Source organism: Acinonyx jubatus, chromosome B1 (genome assembly GCF_027475565.1).
Source record: "Acinonyx jubatus isolate Ajub_Pintada_27869175 chromosome B1, VMU_Ajub_asm_v1.0, whole genome shotgun sequence".
Classification (NCBI taxonomy): domain Eukaryota; kingdom Metazoa; phylum Chordata; class Mammalia; order Carnivora; family Felidae; genus Acinonyx; species Acinonyx jubatus.
The window spans coordinates 167,360,517-167,378,715 of NC_069382.1; the positions used below are offsets into that span (position 1 = coordinate 167,360,517).

Sequence of the window (18,199 nt, forward strand, 5' to 3'; positions counted from 1 at the left end):
CTTCCCAGGATAGGGTAGGACAGGTGTGGATGCACTGTGTAAATCCTGAGCATAAAGCCCCATAATGCACAGCTCAGTGAAAGGCTGAGGGAATCCTTGTCCTTACTGATAACATTTTGCTGCTGAGTCAGCTTTTTCTGAAGTGGGGATCCACCATATCAGAACAGTACCTACCATATCAGAACAACAGGGTCCATCAGGCCACTAGGGGCCCAGAGTCCCCATATGCATTAGAATGTGGAGTTGGCGGGGTGCCTGGGTGGCGCAGTCGGTTAAGCGTCCAACTTCAGCCAGGTCACGATCTCGCGGTCCGTGAGTTCGAGCCCCGCGTCGGGCTCTGGGCTGATGGCTCAGAGCCTGGAGCCTGTTTCCGATTCTGTGTCTCCCTCTCTCTCTGCCCCTCGCCCGTTCATGCTCTGTCTCTCTCTGTCCCAAAAATAAATAAACGTTGAAAAAAAAAAAAAAAGAATGTGGAGTTGGGGACATGCCTGGAACCTCCTTTGGATAAGCTCTTTCTTCTTTCTAGGTGGCACCAACTATCAAGCAGTGTAGGGGGTGATGAGATTCATTTGGGGAGATTTCTTCAAAAATACCGAAAGCATGTCTAAGGCCAACACTGGCCTCCTGCATCTTTAGGCATTCCCCAACCCCACCCCACATTCCTCACTACGCTCCCCTCGCCACTATCCCGCAAGGATGCTCTTGGTGAAGAGCCTGTATCACACCCCATGGCACAGTGGTTACCAGCCAGGCTGCCTGGGTCTGAAGGTCAGCTCCACAACCTAATGCCTGTGTGACGTTACTTGTTTCTCTATAAAGTGGGAATTAAAAAGAGTTTGAACTTAGCTCACAGGATGGGTGGGAAGTAAAATGCTTAGAACAGGGCCAGCCAGGTTACAAGCCTTCAAAAACTTTTGTCATGGACTATGGTAATTTGCGGGAGTTTGAAGAAGATCTGACCTTCCAGAGAGAGCCATCCATGGCCCCAGGCTCGGGCCAGGCAGCACTGAAGACACCTTCTGCCTGAGGGCCGAGCAGTCCTTCCACTACCTACTGCACCTCGATGGGCTCCTTTGTCCCTTTCCCCCTTTTTGCCTGGCCAGTTCCTGCTCATCCTTTGGGTCTCAGCCTAAACAGCCCTTCCTCAGAGGCCCGCCTAAGGCCCAAGGTGGTCCCAGCCTCTCCACGATCCACACGACCTGCTCTTCCCTTTCTGAACATGTATGACACGTGGAATTCTGGGCTCAGAATTCTGTGTTCACGGTGGAATATAATCGCACAAGGGCAGCAACCACGGGTGTCTCACATACTGCTGAGCGTCCAAGGTCTTGTGACAGTGGATAGGAAATGTGAAGTTCCTAAAAAAAAGTCTCCTTATGACCCAAGATCCCAGATTCCCAGATTACAGCTGTACGCAAGAGCTTGTGAGTGAAAAGAAAGTCTGTATAAAACGTTAAGATCCAAGTCTTTCTATTGCAAAACAATACACACATCCCTGAAAGTGAATGAATAATGTCCCAAAGTAAGACAAATAGCCAACCTCGTGTTTTGCAAAATCACACACTAAAAAATAACAGGGCTTATGGGAAATAGAGACTTCAGGCAGAAGGCTCAAATCCCATTCAATTTTGTAACCAGAACACTGAAAAAAAGCAGTAAGACCACTGCAAATTACTAGCACAGACAAAACTGTTTCCTAGCAACTAATAGCACCATGCACAAAGAAGATGTTCAATAAACAGCTGTTTAGGGGAAAGGAGGGAGAGTGGGAGGGCAGGTCACCTGCTTGGTTAGAGAGTTAGTTGGGATCATGACTTTTAGAAGTTTTGCCTTTTCTTCTGGAGCACAGCAGTCACTAGCCCAAGCTCAAGCTCTGGAATGGGACTGCCTGGGTACAAACTCCAACCCTGACACTTAGTTGTATGATACCAGGCAAATCAGGTAACTGTAGTCCAGTTTTCTTGTCTGTAAAATGGGCATAAAATGGTGCTTACCTGAGAAGCACCTATGTACCAGGCACAATGCTAGGTGTGCTGTATGCACTATATATATATATATATATATATATATATATATATATATATACACACTATAGATATATATACAATTATATTTATACAATATAACTTATACAATTATAATTATGCAATACAGATATACTATATGTATAGTATAGGTATACTATACATTATGTATAGTATAGGTATACTATACATTATGTATAGTATAGGTATACTATACATATAGTATAATCCCATTAACTCAAACAAGGGCCTAGACTAGGCACGGGCACATAGTGGTCTGGAAATTTGTTAACTATCACTACTTTCCTTGGCACTGAACTCGCCACTTTATCACTTGATGTTATCACATTCTGTCAACTTTTGCAACATGATGAATCAGGCTCCACTTGTCACCCACCCCTCCTATTTATGACATCTTGCAAGGTCTCTGTGGAAACAGGCGGCAACCACATCTGTTGGCCGATGACAACATTCAGCTCCAAAAGGTCCTTTGTACATTTTCTGCAGGAAAGGCAGAGAGGATGCTATTTCTCGGGGTTTCCATTGGGTCATGACAATTGATGGTCATAGCCATGGTCATTTTTTACTGCCAGCTACTGGTCATTAGTTTTTATGGGATATTCTCCTTTTAAAAATACCTATCTAATAAGAACTCATACAGGCCACCACTGTAATAAAAATTCCTCAGTGCCTTTTTAAAAAAAAAAAAATATCCTGTAAGTAGAAGTACTCTGATCTTTCTTTCATGCTAAGAGATGGGACTTATCCGGACCCCCACAACAGGTAAGAGAGAGGAAGCTGATTGCTCTGAGGTGGGAGAGGAAGAGATGAGAGTCCCAGGCCAGAATGCCGGGGGCATGTTTATTTAAAGAACAGAGATGTTTGCTCTCCATCCCTGCAGACAGGAACTGTGAGCCCCACATCGGTCCAATCCAACCTGAGGAGAAAGTTGGCCTCCTAAGTCATTCCTTCAACTGATATCACCTGCTTAAGAGCCAACAGTGAAATCACTTTCCAAGTGTCCAATCACTGACTGTCTCCAGGCAACCACTGGGTAAACTGCTTTTTTTAATCAGCCTTAAAAAAAAAAAAAAAAAAAAAAAAAAAAGCTTTGCTTCCTGTCAGGGCAGCAACAGAGTCTATTTTCTCTGCCACGGCTGAGTCCAAGTGCCAATCAGGCAATTGTAGCCGGGCACAGGCTCCCTGAGAAACTTTTCAGGCCGTGGGTAATGTGGCCACGGGGCTCCGGTGGGGAGCAGACTGAGGAGGAGTGGGGACAGGGACGAAAACCCAGTCCTTGTCCACAAGAGCTCTGGGGTTTATCAAAGAAGGCAGATCCCAGGCAACCATACATTTGTTACAATGATACATGACAACGTTTCTAACAGAATACTAAATGCCAGATTTGCACAGAGAAGGAAGGATTAATGGGCTTAGAGGAATCAGGGAGTCTTTTTCAGAGGCAGACATATTGAAGCTCCGTCTGGAAAGGATCTGTCCCTGGAGAAGTGAAGAAAGGACATCCCAGGGTCCCCCTACCTCAAGAGCCATTTTCCCCTTTCTTCTGAGTAACAGAACCCAGAGTATGACCTGAGGACAGTGCAGCCTTCCCTCTAACCAGGAGTGGCCATGGTACTGAAAATCTGGGCAATAAAATATAAGCAGAAGTATCAGGAAGAATTGTCTAAAAGGCATCTTATCAGGGAAGGATGTAGTCTTCATTTTCCATTTTTCCATCCTACTTTCTGGAGAGATGATGTGATGATGAGTCTCTAGCAGCCACATTGAACCATGAGGAAGGGGGTCTAGAGATGGTGGTTTCAAGGGTTTAAAGAAACCAAAGTCACAGACCTCCAGAGTTTACAATTTCTGGGGTTCCCAAATGGCACATAACTTTATTAGTTTAGAAAGTTCCTTCTTTTAGAGGAGTCTGGGGCAAGTTTTCAGTTAAAGGACACGTGTAGGTCATCACCCAAATTCTCATACAAAATCATTCTGCTTACTCGCTAAAAGGCAGGCAGGTTTCTTGCAAGCCTCTTCTTACCACAGAGTGAGGCACGGCTTCTATAGAAGAATTTTATAAGATTTTCTAGAAGAATTTTAATTCCAGAGTCCAGGCTGAAAAAAGAAACCCCAAGATCCTCTCTGTCGCTTCTCTTAGAAGAGTTCTTGATTTTTCAGTGCCTGGGTCTAAGAGGTGCAGTGATCATCATGCAAACCCTACTCTGAGTGGCCTGCAAGAACATTCAAGAACTCTTACTCAGCCCCCTTTCCTGCCCCCTCCCCTCCACATACACGCACCTTCAATACATCTGGAGATCTTTAACAGCATTTCTATTCTACCTTTACTCAAAGCATAATCACAATAAAAGCATGCAAGCTCTTGTTTCAATAAATCAGTATCCAACTAATTCCCCCGTTCAGCACCCTTCAACGGTCTTAGCTTAATTACTTTCACTGAGTCCTTGTCCACCTCAAATACTTTTCTCTTAAGCCCCCATTTTTTGTCTTCATAGTACTTACCCCAATTTGCAATTGTGTATTTATTGTTCAAGCTCAACTCATACACATACTACCTTGTGTATTTCATGTAGATGGGAAGTCGAGGTATGTTGTTCACCACCTGACCCTGGTTGTTAGCACTATGCCTGGCACATTGTTGGAGCTTAGTAACCACTTTCCAGGAAACAAATTTTTTAATTCATTTAAAACGGTTTAACACACTGATATTTATTTCCACCATTAATGTGTATCTTTAGTGTTGACACTGAAGTGAACTTACAAATGAGAGCCAAGTGTCCCAAATAATTATTTGATTATTTTCATATTTGAAACCATCTGGCTGAGCCTATCCTAGCCTTCGTTCAGTTTCCTATTAGAATAAGATAATTGTTTGAATATCATTCTTTTTTAAATGTTTCCTGGGGAAGGAAGAGAGAACTGTGTACTCAGCATAATAAATAAAACTTCAATCCCTTGTTAAGGAAAATAAGGCTAAGGATTTTTTATAACAGTGTTGGGTCATGGAAATAAAAATGCCACAAGCCCTTGCCCTTGACATTTACTTAAAAAAAAAAAAAAGAACAAGTGCAGGTCTATTCTTACATAGCCTCCTAATGGGCTATTTAGGGATAGATGGGTGGGGTATGGCTCTAAATTCTATGGTTGACCAGGTGTCCAAGCTGCATCTTGCACTAGCTACCCCACAGTTACTAGCACAGGCAGAATGCAGAGCCGTGGAAACATGGAGCTTCCTCAGCCTAACCAATATTTTGTTCTTAGGGTCCCACACTAGATATAAGATGCAGTTTTGCTGACAGTATGAGTTTAGTGAGAAAAGGTACCCACCAAGATATTCCTTAAGTCCATGTTCTATGACTATGTCACCTCATTTCTTCCCTTACGCCAAAGATAATTCCCTGAGATACAAGGGCCATCCCGTCAGGGTTAGCTGCACAAGGACATCTCTCGGGGAGTGTTGTTTTCAACGTTGCAAACATGGAATTCTACCACAGCAGCACTGAACTCCATGACATCATTTTTCCTTGCAGAGAGAGATATAACATCTCCACATGTCCAGGCAGAAATCTTTCCAATATTTTGTCATTTTTTAAGAACTATTTTTTTTCCCCTGTATCATCTAGTAACCCTCTAGTTTAGGCTATTTTTATATTTCCCAATCACTTAAAAACAAAGTTCTATTATCCTTTCCTTTCCTCATCTGACTTCACTGAAATTGTCCTTTTTCCCACCCAACCCTCCACCCCAAAAAGACCATATCTGAGACCTTTCTTTGGCTTCAAATGTAAACACACACACATCCTTAGGAACAAATGAGGGGAAATATGATAAAATTGTTCTGCACATTTTTCTGAACCACAGAAGAGCAAACTGGCCTTAAAAAGAAAACCTAGCTCCAGTGAGAGTAGTTTAGTCAAAGATCAACCAGCGTTAACTGATTCAGTCCTCACCCGTGAAAACGAAGGCCAGAACGATTAAGGTTAGACTGCAAGGGAGGTGACAGGGATGCTGACTACCTGCCAAGATTCCCAGAAGTCACAGAGCTGCTTTGTTCAGACCCTCTGGTTCTTCGTGATGGGACAGGGATACCTCCAGGGGAGGCTGACAAGCTCCTCTCTCGGAAGGACTTGCTTCCTGGCTGAACTCAACAACGAAGCTGTTCCCAGGTGCGATCCTAGCCAGATGGGAGCACTCTCAGGTGAAGGTGAAGGAGCTGTGGGAAAGGCCTCAGACGGATGCTCCAACAGCGCTTAAACACATCAGCACAGAGAAAAGACATCGCTTCACACCCATCTTTGGAAAATAAAACAGGCCACACGGGTCTTGGCTCAAACTCTCTGGGGAATGTAAAGTATGGAATAGTGCACCTTCTCCATTAGATAATGTTAAAAGCACACACAGACTATGCATTTATTCAGTCCCACTGTGCAACAGGCACTGGGGAGAAAACTGTAATGAGAGAGCCCTGGTCCTGAAGATCGTAAACATAATATTCTGGTACCTGCCTTCTTTAAACAAGCATATGATAATGAATCAGCAAGCTTTAAAAAAATTAAAACCTTCTCACCTACCTATTGGCCACTTGGCCCTAATAAAAGTTCAGCGGAGTGACTGTGGGCTGTGGCAGTGACAACAGGAGACAGAAACCAGATTCTAGCAATCCTGAACCACAAACAACTCCAATGCCCATGTTAGCAACGTGAGGTCTGAAGGCAGCAGGCAAAGGTGAGGAGCCTGATACTTCTCACCTGAGGGCCTCCATAGCGCACCTCCTTGGTCTCCTGCTCCCCACCAATGTTACACCCCACACGTGGTGTGTCCAAGTGAGGAGAGCCCCTAGGTCCTGCAGCTGAAAAAGACCAGCCATGGGAGTTGTCTAGCGACCCACAGCTTCAGAAATCCACATCCTGTCCACACCTACAGGGAAATGGGGTGGGGGAATGGGAGATCTCTGCAGTCAGAGGAACAGGATGCTTAGTCCTTACAGGAGTTGTTAAACCCGGTCCTGATGTGGGAAGCAACATAAGGATCAGACAACAAGGGTTGCAGAGTCAGACAGCCTGGGTTTGAATCCTGACTCTAACAAGTTCTTACTGACTAGGTGACTCTGGACATGTTCCCTGATTCCCGAAAGCCCCAATTTCCTCAACTACAGATTTGCGGTATCTAAAGATATAGATATTCATAAAAGTTGAGAAATGGTGCCTAAGTCCTAGTTATGCCACTTACTTTTAACTTTGGACAAGATACTAAATCTCTTAGAGCCTCAATTTTCTCATCTGTAAATGGGGATGATAATAGTACTTACTTCTAAGGGATTCATGCAGACACAGACTTTTTAACCCAGCACCTAGCACACAGTAAGTACTCAGTAAGTATCAGCTTTTTTCATCATGAGCCTCAGTTTCATTACCATCATCATCACTACCATGGTACTCCTAACTGTAACACTCTTAAATTTCAGAATGATTCAAAGCAAAAAGAGAAGCTGGCAGGCTGATTTCCAGGAGGTGCCTGGTCCCACCTAGCACTGACTGCCACCCACAGAACCACAGCCAGATGTCTGCATCACGGCTCCATTGTCATGCATCAGCGGAGAGCAGGGGGCCAAGGGCTTCAGTCGCTGGGAACACACGTCCCACCCTACCCCTTCCTGGTGACCAGAGCTCAGGCTTGCATTTGGAGCTCCCTTGATGCAAACTCGGTTTCCGGGGAGATGCTGGGGCAAGAAGTACCCGCTCAACCTCCTATTCCGCTTCCCCTTTCCCCAAATCTGTGGGACCTCTCTGTGCTCCTACCACATGACAACCTTGTGTCACAGCAGCCCTTGCATACAAACAGGCCAGATTATTTAAATGTCCTTGTGAGAAAGACGCTGCCTGCTCTAATTTACATATCCATTCAGACCCCTACTCCTTTCTCCATCGAGCCAGCAAAGGTTTTCTTCCTCTTCCTCAGGTCTCCAAGCAATGCTGGAGAAGCATGTGCAAAGTTACATCTTCGCTGTGGTAAAAAGACGTAAGACCCACGGGGTCCCTAAGAGGTGGAGAATTTGAACGACTATATAACTTATGGCACATGTTCACCTGTCATTACATTGCAAATGTCATATATTACTGGCCGCTAAATGCTAGATTCTCTCAAAGACTACTCATAAATTTTCCCCACTGCCAAACAATACAACATCTTTCAGTCTTGGAGAGCTAAGGGATCCTCGGTGCTTTTAATCTTCAAACTCAGGTCCCAGTTGAATAAGAAAACAGTTCTATATGGACAGGGGAAATGACCCAAAATGAGGAACTGATCCCTCCCAGCACTAGTTCCCACTCCTGTGAAATACGGATTAGGTCACAAATAAGATTATATTCAGCACCAAGCCCCAGAGGCATGCTATGATTAAAGTTAAAGGGGTCCAGAGACTTCTCGAGTTGAGAAGCAAGCAAGGCTGAGTTGGGTTGAAATTTCCAACCCCTCCTCAAAGACCTGGCAACCTATTCCAAATCATAACTGAAACCAAGTTGAAGGGACATCTGTTTCTCCAGAAAGTGTTTGGCACTGCAGAGAAGAACTACAGATTAGAACAGATAAAAATTGTTGTGGGCAGAGAGGCAAAGGGTGGGGGCGGGGGAGGGTCTTGATTACTAAAAAAAAAATTAGAATCATCTACCTGCTAACAAACTCCTGTAAGTCAGTAAATATCATCAGGGGACAAAAGAAAAAAGAAAGGAAGGAAGGGAAACAGAGGGGGGGATTTCTCCTTCTTCCCAGCAGGCGCAGGTACAACTTTAGTGAACAAAACACTGCTATATTTGAGATGAATATTCAGACAGCCACTATTTGTCTAATAACCTAACTACTGGGTCTGGGTCGTCTGCCAGAGGAGAGGCATTGAGCACTCTGCCTAGTGGTTAGTAACAAAGATTCTGCATTAAACTTAAAGTTTCAACACAGTATTGAGGAATGATTTTCTAAGCATTAATGGACTACCAGGATCATTTTATGAGTACACATTACTGGTTTTGCTCTGATCCCTAAATCTCTTTGAATGTAAGTTAGCCGAGCATCTACTTAAGTTCTAGGCCAGGTGTTCAGAGCTAACAAGGTAAATAATGGCATGAGATCGGTAGGTGATTGAATTACACTTTTTACGGGAAGAAACTCAGGGTCCTGAAGATTTTCTTTCAAAACAGCTGCAGGAAGACGACAATAATAGCAGTAATAGGAGTGTTAATCATGTTCGTAGTGATGATGGTCGTGGTTCTAGCAGGAGTAACGGAGATAATGCCAACCACTCGTTACTCGGCACTTCCTGATACTGGGTACCATTCTAAGCATTTAAAAACTATTAACTTATCTAATTCTCACACACTCACACTAGAGATAGGTAAGCTATTATTAGTGCCCCTGTTTTACAGATGCTTTCCACAATATATTTTAACAAGTAGAGCTAGCTGTCAAAGAAAATGTTTAGAACCAAAAGGAGAGGAAACGTGGCCTAAGGTCACGCAGCTAGAGGGCAAGAGACCCAGGATTCAAACCCAGACTCCCCAGCTCCGAAGTCTGACCTCTTAATCCCAGTGCTGTCCTGGCTGCCCCTTTGTTTAGGAAGGCCTTCTACAAAAGGAATCTGGAAGGAAGTTAGGCTCCTGCCTGCTGGTAGCCACACTTAATACTGGAAGTTTGCTGTTTCCTTCAGGGGTGCCCTAAACCCACACGAACACATGCAGCTATAAAAAGAGGCACCGCCTTACGGAGCTGTTCCCACATGGTCTGTGACCTCCATCAGGGTTTTCACCTTTGCCAGCTAAGGCAGAAACTGGGGGTGGGCTGAGGTGGCAGCATCAGTTCCCAGGCCACCGTTTCCTGCCAGTAACCTGGCCCTCCAACAGCCCCGGCTGAAGGCTGAGAAATTCCTCACTAACAAGTGATCTCATGGAGCTTGTTCCTCAAGCCTTTATTAAGAATGAACCTTTTCTCGCCAACCCATGACTCAAGGAAGACCAAGGACTGAGGAGGAGAGACAAGCTGCAAAGTTTGTTTATTAACCTGCTGCACCCAAGGGAACATTTTTCTGAAAGGGTGAAATTCCTGACTACTCAAGGGGGGGAGGGGCGCCTGTGGGAAATTTAATCACCGACGGAACAAAAGTGAAAAACAAAGCCCTACCAATGAGGATGTCGCTGAAGACAATGGGGCCCCTAAAGGAGATGCAATTGTCTCGAGATAACGATCCATCCAGGAATTCAGCTCGCTCCGAGTGCTACATTATTGCTATATTAGCCGAGGAATCTTTGTTCACCGGGCAACTGCGTGCAAAACCATCTGTTACTGCTCCCGGGTCCCCCGGGTTTGTAGACGCGGCATTTACATTTCAAGAGGAACCTCCGCGAAGGAAAGGGGGAGGTCACTATCTCTCCCTGGAGCAAATACCTTTTTATACAGCCTGGGAGGGGAAGCTCTCCTTTCCCAGAAACCGAACTCCGCAATTGAAAGGAGATAGGCCGCTTCAATAATGCACGCGCAGAGCGGAGCGCCTGGTCCTAAAGGCACGCGCGCCCCTCGGTTTTCGCAGGCTCAAACTGGCATACTGGTAAGGTAGGACGAATAATGCCAGACCGTCTACAGGGCCTAATGGGGCTCTGCTTTCCTAAGGAAGCCCTTCTTTTTTTAAAACCAGTGGAACCAAGACAAAAGCTGATATCCTGCCCTGCATAATAAATATGTAGCCTAATGTACACCACCACTTAACAGACCGTGGTCCTCTGGGCTGAAGGAGACGGTTTAGATCTCCACCTAGGCGAGGACTATAATTGTGTATATATATACACGTGACAACATTCGTGGAGATGTGCACTTAAGATTTGTGCACTTTCCTGGGGCTCCTGAGTGGCTCAGTCCGTTAGGCGTCCGACTTCAGCTCAGGTCATGATCTCACAGTTCGTGAGTTCGAGCCCTGCATCAGGCTCTGTGCTGACAGCTCGGAACCTGGAGCCTGCTTCGGATTCTGTGTCTCCTTCTCTCTCTGCCCCTCCCCCACTTGTGCTCTGTCTCTCAAAAATAAATAAAAAATGTAAAAAAAAAATTAATAAAAAAAAAGATTTGTGCACTTTCCTGCATGTAATTTATACTACAACACATTTTTTTAAGTAGGCTATATCAATGTTAGATTAAGGATATTGAAGATAAACCACTTGCCTTCAAGAATTGCAAGATTGCCCTGCCCTGATACCCTCCCCTTACCTACTCTCCACATCCAAAATCTCGCCTGAGAATTTTAAAGTTCAAGAACATGAAAAATACAGTTCTCCAACTCTCAATAAGCCAGCGAACACGGATGTCTCCTGTGTGCCCTGGGGCAGCACAGACAGCACCATCGCGCCCCAAGCCTTTCCAGCCACATTCCAAAAATTAAAAGCCCGAGTCGTCTTCTCATCTGATCATGAGCCATCACATTAAGAGAGATATGATTGGGGTTTTTATCAAAAAAGCCTCGAGTTTATTCTTCTGTTTCTTTAGCCCTATTTTTAAATAGATGTTTCTAAACTCTGCCTAACAATCCTGCGGGCTGCGGGTTAACCCAGTGAGGTGGAGGTTCCTTGCTGGAGCATTAGGGCAGCCTTAAATGAGGGTGGTTTCTGCAGGCAGCTCAGCAGGTTCAAATCTGTACCATGTAGCACTGTTACCCCAGCAGCATCTTGAGAACTGTTGTGCCACAGGGGATGTCACTGAGTGACAAGCTGGGTAGGAACAGGCTTCACCATTGCTGGGCCAATGACTTAGCGGTACCTTTCTTCCTTTGAACTATCGGCAAGGAGGGCTGCCTGTCACTGAGAAAAAGGGTCAAATTTGCCTTCCGCTAAGCCTTCAGAAAGGTGGTCCAGAGAAACAGAGGCTCAGTGCACGTATCACAGGGGGTCACCTTTCCCCCCTCGTGCCCTCCAAGCGTCCTGATCCCCGGCAGACACGTCATTTCGAGAGCGCAGGGCCACCAAACTGCATCTACAGATAGACATCGAGACTCAGGATCACCCGGCGAGCGCTTCCCGGACTGAGCCGAGAGCTCCAGTGATTTCCCTGGCCTGCCACCGAGTCATTTAAGAAGTGAAATATGCAGCGGGGCCGGGTACCCGGCCCCTGGGAGCCCGCCCCACCGCCTCTGGCATGGAGTGGGAGCTGCCAATGGCTAGGCAGCGTCTATGCGGATGGCGCGCTCGCAGGTGGGTCTTGCAGTCTGCCGGCCCTGTGCGCTATGCCAGGCTCACACCTGACCCACTGCCAGGAATACAGCCAGAAGCTCCGGTGGGTACGCGCTTCCGTGGAGACACTGCCAACTCCGCTCGGGAGTAGCTGAGGGGGGGGGCGGGGGGCGTCAAGAGGCAGAAGGTAGGACGGTGAGCAGGACCCCCTGAAATGCGGCGCCCGCAGCACTCTGGGTCTCGCGCTTCCTGCGCCTTTGCGGCGCCTCTGCGGGCACAGCGCTTCCCCTGGCCCCGCGTGGAAGCGGCGGGAGCTGAGATTTGCGCGGCTGGCAGGCAGGAGGGATGCAGGCGATTCCTGCTATCCACGCGCGCAGCTAGACTGCAGCGTCCCTTATTCGCGCCCACCCTCGCCCGAGACCCGTGCCAGGCATCGCAGCTCGCCCGAGGCCCCGGGCGAGTGACCCGGAGCAGCTGGCAAAAGAAAGTGGGGGGGGGGGGGGGGGAGGCGAGACTGGACCTGTCGTCCGTGTGTGCGGGTAGGTGGCTTCGGACGCCCCTGCAAGGCCTCCCGCCAGTCCCGAGCACCTACCTCGATCCACTTCTGCGCCTCGGAGAAAGCGGGCTCGGGGGGCGGCTCCGGCTGCAGAGGCTGAAGAGCTTCCAGACCCAGGGCGGGACAAGCCATTTGCGAAGCCCCGCGTGCACTCGAGCGCTGGGCCGCTGGGATGAGGACGGCCGCCGCCACCGCTGCCGCCGCAGGAGCGCGCTCCCCGCCCCTTCCCGCCCGCCCGCTCGCTCTCCCCTCCCCTGTCCGCCCCGCCCCCGCCCGGCGCAAGTCCCGGAGGAGAGCGGCGCGCTGCCGGAGGACGCCGCGGCAGCTGTTCCCTGCGCCGCCCGGGCTCCGCCGCGCCCTGAGTCCCCGGCGGGAGCGAGCGCGGAGGCGCCGGGAGCTCCCTCTCTCCCCACCTTCTCGGGCGGCTCGCCCCCCCTCCGGGGGGAGGGTGTCAGCTACCGACTAAAAATAACCACGAGGGAGCACTGGGTGTCTCCCTCCCTGCCCGCAACGGGGCCTGGAGAGGGACTCGGCCAGCCGCCCCGCACGTCCCCGCGCCGGGCCCGCTGCGGACGGGCGGGTCTGGCGGCACCTGGGAGACGCGTGCCCACCGTGACGCACACGTTCCCGGGCGAGCCGGCGCGGCCGCAGCGGGGCAGGAGGACGCTCGGGCAGTGGCCTGGCCGCACCTGCCGTCCTTCCCGGCCGCGGAAGTGGGGGCAAGAGGTGCGGCCTCGGTCCTGGCGCTCCGGAGTGTTCACTCACCCGATCCTTTTGTACGAAAAAGGAAAAACGACCCCTATAAGCCTTTTCTCTTCAAGAGAGCTATTTGTGACCCAGTCTTTGGATTCATTCAACCCATATTTACTGTGCGCCTGCTATATATCAGACACTGAGGTTGGCGCTGGGGACCCAGAGATGAAAAAAGAAAGAAAAATTAAAAACTCCGAAATCTATGCCCTCTAAGATAACTACATTCTAGAGGGAATGGGGGGAGGGACAATAAACGTGTAAAACAAAATAATTGTGGAGAGTCATGTATGTTAAGAAGGTAAAAGAGAAGATAAACGCTGACCTGGGAAGAGAGAGCGTTGGCTAACTTCTGATTACCTCTCCATCCTCCATCTGAGAGGCTGATCCGATCTGGGTGTCCAGGTTCCGTGAATGGGAGGGAGGCAGGAGGTGGGGCGGGGGCGGGGGGGGGTGTGGAGGAGAGGGAGGAGGAGTGTTTAAGCTGCCCCTTACCGCAGAAGCAGATGGGCTGCACCAATCCCCTGAGGACCACAGCTCTGTCTGGGGCCCGTCCTTGGGTTCTCCAAAGTTCCCCGCCTCCTCTTGTGCCATCCTATTTCCCCAGGCCAGGTGGTGGTAGAGGCCTCCCCATCTTATTGTGGTTTCCCCACCCTGCCCAATTCCTCCTAATGGTGTCCTAATAAACTCCCTCAGCCAGTCTCCTGTAGCATGCCTTCTGTTTTGCTTGAGAGCCCAACGGATGATCCTGGAAGGTTTTTCTGACGAGATGAGGTGATGAGGGGACATGAATGGGAGAGATGTTAACCACGCAGCAATCTGGGGAAATGTTTCCAGATGCATACACAGGCTTTGAGATAGGAATGAGCCTGGTGGGGGTCAAGGAGCCCACAGAAGGCCAGCATGACTGGAGTGTGCTGGGGAAGGGACCAAGTGGGAGTGACAACATGGGAGACGCAGGCCAGGCCACACTTGGGGTGGGGAAGGGGGAGGTGAGGTCAGGCCATGGTGGGGTTTTACTGCATGGGCATCCACAGGTGAGCCCAGGGCTGGTACATAAGAACTCAATAGTCTTAGCTAACTTTAAGCAAATGGATTCACATTTTAGAATGGCTGATGGCAAGAGGGGTTGGACAGGGCAGGAAATCCATGAACGTCTTAGCAGCTAAGTCTCTGTTCCCTGTTCAGAGTCCAAGTTTAGTTTTTGCCCAATTCTGCTGCTTTAATAGGGGAATGGAACAAAAAGCAGGCCTGAAATTCCACCATTACCGACTTTAGAGTCAGACAGCTTTCAGTTTATTTACTTTTAAAACACTTATATGGCACTCACATTGTGCCAGGCACTGTTCTAAGTGCATTACAAATAATTGACTAACTCATTCCCTATTCCAACCATGTAAGATAGACTATTATCAACCCTGTAAGGAAGTAGGAGAAAGAAGGGGGGAGAGTCCCCACAGCTGGTGAGCACTGAAGCCCTGATTCAAGCCCAGACAGCCTGGTGCCAGATCTGCCTTTACCCACACACCGCCCTGCCTTGCCAGCCCCGGTCCAGACCCTGCCTCTTACAATGTGTGCCTCAGTTTCCTCATCTCCAATGAGGTTGAAATGGCAACATTTCCGCAGAATCATTGTGAGGAGCAAACAGGATTTCTGAATGCGAAAGGACCAAAGTTGGGGCTGGCAGATAGTCAGTGCTCGGTATAAGCCAGCTGACCATCCCTCCCCTCCCGCCTTCCAAAAAAGGAGGGAAGGATGATGTTACAAAGACGAGTAAAGAAGACAAGCTGAGGAAAGGGGCTAATAAAATATTGTCAGAGGATGACCTTGTCTCCACAAAGAACCAAGGGAAAGTAAATAATTCACAAACTGACTCGAACACGCTAACAGGAGTGTCGCTAGGAGGAGGGGAAACCACTGCCCCAGATGACATATCTGAGTCTGTTTGAAAATGCTTTCATTAAGATGAAATCTATCATATCTGTAAAAATCTGCTACTGAAACTGACACTCAAACTAAAACATGGCTTTTTTTCTTTAAGTGAAAATACTTTGTCTTTCAAGGTTTATAATCACACAATAGCACCTACTTTTCCGGGACTCTGTTACCAATAAGAAATTCATGTAGATTAGCAAAGACCCAAGGACTTGCAACCACAATAGAGTTCAAACCTAGTGCCATTATCAAGAATATCTACAAATTATTGTTAAACACCTACTATGTGTAACAGATTCAGAAGAATCCACAAGGGACACAGACCTTTTTCTTTAGGAGCTAATAATTTTGTTAATGAAACAACATTTGCATTTCTCTGTAATGTAATTTTCAAATATAAAAGTAATGTACACCCATTGGAGAGAATTTGAAAACTATAATGAAGAAACCAAATCCAGAAGAAACTCCACAATTCAACGATCGTCACTATTTGGAAGGTATGAAGCAACATTTTGGTTGGAAAAAATAACCATAAGACAAGGTACTCTATGATAAATGCCAAATGAAGGATAGTATAGTGTATTCAAAGAACATGAAATTTTTAGTGATAGACTTATTGAGATATCATTCACCTACCATACAATCCACCCATTTAAAGTGTACATTTCAGTGTTTTTTAGTACATTCACTGAGTTGTGCAACAATCACAATTAATTTTGGAACATTTTGATCTCTCCAAAAAGACACCCATACTCTTCAGCTGTCTCATCTCCCAAATTTCCCATGCCCCTGACAAACACTAATCTACTTTCTGTCCTTATAAATTTGCCTATTCTGGCATTTTGTATAAACTGAATCACATAATATGTGGCCCTTTGTGTACTGCTTCTCTCACTTAGCATAATGTTTTCAAGGTTCATCCATGTAGCAACAAGTATCAGTACTTCATTCCTTTTTACAGGCAAATAATATGCCATTGTAGGAGTATATCACATTTTGTATACCCAATCTTCTGTTGATAGACATTGGGTTATTTTCACTTTTTAGTTATTGTGAATAATGCTGCAATAAACATTCACGTACAAGTTTTTGTGTGGACATATGTTTTCATTTCTCTTGGATATATGCCAAGTGGAATCGCTGGGTCATATGACAATTCTATGTTTAACCTTTGGATAAACAACCAGGCTGTTTTTCCAGATGGCTGTACCATTTTGACGTTCCCACCAGCATCCCCACCTCCTTGTTAACACTTACTATTTTCTGATTTTTTGATTATAGTTATCTTAGTGGATGTGAAGTGGCATCTTATTGTGGCTTTAATTTGCATTTCCCTGATGATTAATTTTCCCTGATGCTCCTTTAATTGAGCATCTTTTCATGTTCATCTTCTTGGGAGAAGTGTCTATTCATATCTTTGTTCATTTTTTAATTGACTCATTTCTCTTTTTATCATTGAGTTACGAGAGTTCTTTATATATTCTAGATAGGAGTCCCTTATCAGATATATAATTTGCAAATGTTTTCTTCCATTCCATGTGTTGACTTTTCACTTTCTTGATCCTGTTCTTTGAAGCAGAAACATTTTTAATTTTAATGAAGTCGAAGCTACCTATTTTTTTTTCTTTTGTTGTTTGTGCTTTCGGAGTCATATCTAAGAAAGCGTTGCCTAATCGAGAGTCACGAAGATTTGTGCCTATGTTTCTTCTAACGACTTTGCAGTTGTCACTCTTACGTTTCGATCTTTAGTGTTTTTACTTATTTTTTATAGAAACCTATGGGTTTTGAGGTCACACAAATTGAGTGTGATAGTCGGGGTCTTCTGAGAAGCAGAACCAAGATGGAGTTAAAGGCGTAAGGATTTTTTTAGAGAAATGACTTCGAGAGAAAATGCTGAGGAAGCAGAGTACAATGTAAGCCTGACTTCAAGCCAAGAGAGGGAAGGAAGGTCGGGTAGATAGTCATCTTAGGCTGCCTTTCACTCGGAGGAAGGTTCAGCAAGGAGGTCAGGGAGCCAGTCTGCTGCCAGAGGAGTCCCATGTCTGCCCCAGAAAAGCCTGCCTTAGTATCCCTGCCATATTTAGTAACAGCCTGAGAGCAGGGGAAAGTGGGGCTCAGCGCAAACGTGGCAATGGACCTCAGAGCACAGCAGCTGGGGCCATTGGCCAGCTAAGCTCCCTGAAGTGTGCATTTTATAGTTGCCACACTAATGTTTGAATCCAGCCCTGTCACTCATTAATGTTACATGAGTGAAAATCTTGTTTAGTCTTCCTAGGTTTTCAGTTTTATTGATAAAGCATCTGCTTCCTTGCCTGACACTTAGAAATCAATGGTTAATAATAACTTTGATGACGTTGTATATTAAAATATGTATATCTATTAATATATAAGATGAAGTAAATCAATTGGACAAAGACTAACTCTAAATTTCACTGTGCAAAACAGCTTGAAGATTTATGGTTGATGGTAAATAAGTGTGCAAATTGCTCATTCTCCAAAGTCTGACTTTAACACCACCTTTCTGGTGACTTCCTTAACAGCCAAGTCAAAATTAGTCACCTCTCCTTCTCTGTTCCCATAATGTAGTGATTCTCAACACAGGGAAATAAGTGTGAGAATATTTAAGGAGGGTTTTGAAAAATATTCTCAATTCATCATTGCTTTGACATTTAAAACCATTTAAAAATAACATGAATAGGGGGGCGCCTGGGTGGCGC

General features: G+C 46.4%; 1 protein-coding gene across 8 annotated transcripts in view; it reads right to left on the reverse strand.

The window, feature by feature from the left end:
- The window catches only part of LIMCH1 (LIM and calponin homology domains 1), a 326,534-nt gene extending 313,505 nt beyond the window's left edge, over positions 1-13,029 (reverse strand). For 7 of the 8 annotated variants that reach the window (XM_027056037.2, XM_027056003.2, XM_027056010.2 and 4 more), the window contains exon 1: positions 12,834-13,023. In XM_027056037.2, the coding sequence (XP_026911838.1) occupies positions 12,834-12,929 (96 nt within the window). In that variant the 5' untranslated portion in view covers positions 12,930-13,023. Of the gene's footprint in view, positions 1-12,833 lie in introns of all 8 variants that reach the window. The other variant, XM_027055932.2, reaches the window with a different exon arrangement.
- Between the last annotated feature and the right edge of the window lie 5,170 nt (positions 13,030-18,199).